The sequence below is a fragment of the Orbicella franksi genome, chromosome 1 (assembly GCF_964199315.1).
Source record: "Orbicella franksi chromosome 1, jaOrbFran1.1, whole genome shotgun sequence".
NCBI classification, from domain to species: Eukaryota; Metazoa; Cnidaria; class Anthozoa; order Scleractinia; family Merulinidae; genus Orbicella; species Orbicella franksi.
In genome coordinates, this window is record NC_138145.1 from 20,034,991 (window position 1) to 20,038,400 (window position 3,410).

Sequence of the window (3,410 nt, forward strand, 5' to 3'; positions counted from 1 at the left end):
CCCGCATATCTTTCAATCATATTAAAATGATTCTACATACCGGTGGCCTTCGTTCCCTTTTTCTCCTTTGCCACCCTAAAAAAAAAAATTCAAAACACGCGTTTGTATTATGGGGATGCAATTTCCTTCCGTGCTTTCAAACAAAAGCTGTCCTTGAGGCGTTTACTTCATTATGATAAGGATATATTCTCTAAGATGTAAAGTCAGCTTTTCCCGATATAAGGCTGTCGACGTTGCTGGGGCTTCTTTCTATAATATTCCCTCCCAAGCGCGTTTTGAGATGAAACGTGGAGAGATAAGGAAGATGGAGCGGCATAAATTTAAAACTCACTTCTACTTCACGCAACCCCGCTGAACTTTGATATGCTCCATGCTTTACCTAAGGAGAAAGCAGAAAGGAAGCAAAAAAAAAAAAAACGGTCAAACGACACATAAGACGAAAAGTTAAGTCATGGCCAAGAAAGGGGTTGACAGGAGATTAGAGCAAGGGGTAGAAGACATCTCCCTACTCTACTAAGTACTCCTTGTCTATACATTCTGTCGTTTGTGAGTCTTTTATATCTGGCCATCAACACATTGTCAACAAAACGCTATTTTCAAGTCACGCGGACGGGCCTACTGCTAGGGTAAAAGTAAGGTATAGTCTGCATACGAGCCAAGAGGCCCATCATCCCGGAGCTTATCCCAGTTTCTGTAGCATGAAGCGACTAAGAGTATTTCTACTCCCCCCTGGATGGGATGTTAGTCCATCGCAGGGTTACCCCACAGCATTGAATTCGCCGGTACCCATTTGTACATTTGGGTGGAGAGAGGCACTGTGAGAGTAAAGTGTTTTGGCCAAGACCACAACACAATGTCACCGGCCAGGACTCGAACCTAGACCGCTCGATCCGGAGTCAAGCGCACTAACCATGAGGCCATCACGCCTCTACACCAACTGCTGGGGACAATCTCCAAATGATTACAGCTACTGTCTGCGGCTCGGTGATAATTCTTTGAGCAATTCCAGCATCTTTCTGTTTCCCTACCATGCTACGCGCAACTGTAACAAGCAGTTGCAAGATGATATCAGTAAAAGATTCGAGAAAGCTGGTCTAAGTTGTCTCGATACAACATTTTTTCTGGACGATACCTGGCTTTTTCAATTGGCGTTTTACCATGCAGCCTTCCCCTTAATTGTTCAAGATGAAATTAACATTACATCAGTCAAAATTTCCGACGAGCACCCCGTCCTTTTTATATGGGACTTCCCAGGGACTGAAGATGGGCATTTAAATTCACTTTTTAGGGCAATCGACACTTCCGTGGAAGCGATAACCAGAAAAACTAAAAATCGGCAAAACTTCAATTTTGCACGCGAACAAGATGTGCTACAAAAATACTAATATCTTAAACTATGGTGTATGGCAACCGGAGTACATACAAAAATAAAAATCTGACGGTATAAACACAGGGGACCCGAATATTGTATCAGCCATAACATAATCATTTATATCCATGCAAAATAAATATACTGTTATTTGCCTGTGTTCCTGTGTCTTTTTGAGCCGCTTAGAAGAGATTTGAAAAAAAAAAAATAGACCCAGGAACACAGGTAAATAACTATACATTTATTTTACATGACTGTAAATAATTATGTTACTGCTGATACAGTGTTCGGGTCCCCTCTCGTATAAATAACATTTCAAATCACACTTTCTGCACAAAAATAATAATTTGGCAGATTCACAGAACACCGATATACGTATTTACTGGGAACATATAGTTTGACAAGGGCGTAGATCGTATGAGTGTCATGGGTAGAAGAAGCCTAAACGAAAGGAGTATTGATGATTGACCTGATCGGGACTGAGTCATATTTTTAACCCGGTCATTAGCAGAAATTTGTTCTTTCTTGCATTTAGTTGTTCTCTTGATTTTTTTGCTTCCACTTATTTGACTGCGCCGTACACTTGATGCAAACTGATGGAAAACACAGGAGGTAAAAAGAGGGAATCTCGTTGACGAACGGATATAACCTCATAAAGAATGCAATTTTCTGGACTAAGTTTTCATTCTAGAAAACGCCCTTCTCAATTATTATCAACGATATCGAGTTGGCCACTTCTAAATATGAATAGTTTATTGGTGCTCTCGCACAGCAATAACAACAAATTGGAATTGCCTTTGCCAGATAACAGTTATAAAACTAGAGAAAATGCCTTAAAAAGCTAACTGCTGGGTAAAAAGGGGTTGCGAATCTAATCAAACCGATTTTACAAGGGAGCTTTCCAAGTAAGCTTCCCTGCGAGACAGATATGACGAGATTTATAACGAGCAGAAAGGGAGGGGAATCTCTACTCGCAGTGTATATGTTAACCTGATTGTACTGCAGCCTTTAGGCTTATCTCAACTACAATCCTCCTCAGTCCATTCTCGTACACTAGTACATATTGGCAGGAATTGGGCTCAACGGACAAATCGCTGGCCAGGATTTCAGTTTTCGCAAGCAGCTGAAATTGGAATCATTACTTTAATAGTAAGAAAGTCTTCCACGCTTCTTCAAGTTCCACCGACTGCGACTGACTGATTATTGATCTACCAATTGCCGGTAAACAAGCATGAACATTAGTATGGCCTCATCCACGAATACTGTGCACCGAATTCTGGTAACTAGTTTTCCTTACTTTCGAAGAAATTTGGTCGTTTACAATTAAGATCTTGTCCATCGTACCAAACTAATAAAGTAAAGGAAAAAGAGACTTTTAAAAGCGCTTAAAAGTATTTTTTCATGTACGTATCCATACACGTACGCAGTCAGAAGGAGTGCTTTAAAGAAAAGCACAATTTTTTCCAAAACTTTCCAAATTTTGGCTTATGCGCGTGCGCTAAATTAAGATATTGTACATTTTTGCACCTAATCTTGGGGAAATCTATCTTTTGTTAAAAAGAAATAGCTTTTTCAGCAAAACTAAGGTCCATTTAGCGTCATGGCAGCCAAAAAACTGATTTCACGGTTAAAAACTGCATTTTTTGTGAAAATTTGGTAGTCAAAGGGTTAAATATTATCAGACTTCGTAAATTTGAGCCAAGTATATAACCTAGTTCTTATAAAGCCGAATTTCTGCTCAATATTGAAAGACGGAACCCAGTTTTAATAGTACTGGCGATGGCCGCGAAAATTATTGACACGCGGGTCTTCCTATGGTTAGTTTGCCATAATGGAGAAACTGTTGGGTCAGTTTCAAACTTACCGAGGTACTTCTTGAGGAAAAAATGTACAACCACACCTGTAAAGAACTTACCCTGTGAACAGGTTCAAGCTGGAAGAGTCTGACCGCGGCTAGGAGAGCCAAGAAGAAACAGGCTGACGGAACAGTGACCGAGCGGGGACTTCTATTCTCTTTCTTCTCGCTGTCTTTTCGCCCCAT

The 3,410-nt window shown here is 40.4% G+C and overlaps 1 protein-coding gene across 2 annotated transcripts; it reads right to left on the reverse strand.

The window, feature by feature from the left end:
* Positions 1 to 3,410, reverse strand: LOC145495963 (uncharacterized). 2 transcript variants are annotated; one of them, XM_081475568.1, is made up of 3 exons: positions 3,285 to 3,410; positions 332 to 379; positions 1 to 75 (listed from the first exon to the last, which is right to left on the reverse strand). In XM_081475568.1, the coding sequence occupies exons 1-3, from the start codon at positions 3,408 to 3,410 to the stop codon at positions 22 to 24; spliced, it is 228 nt and encodes a 75-aa protein (XP_081331694.1). In that variant the 3' UTR covers positions 1 to 21. The 2 variants fall into 2 exon arrangements, with proteins under 2 accessions (XP_081331694.1, XP_081331685.1); XM_081475559.1 differs by lacking the exon at positions 1 to 75 and having other exon boundaries at positions 191 to 379.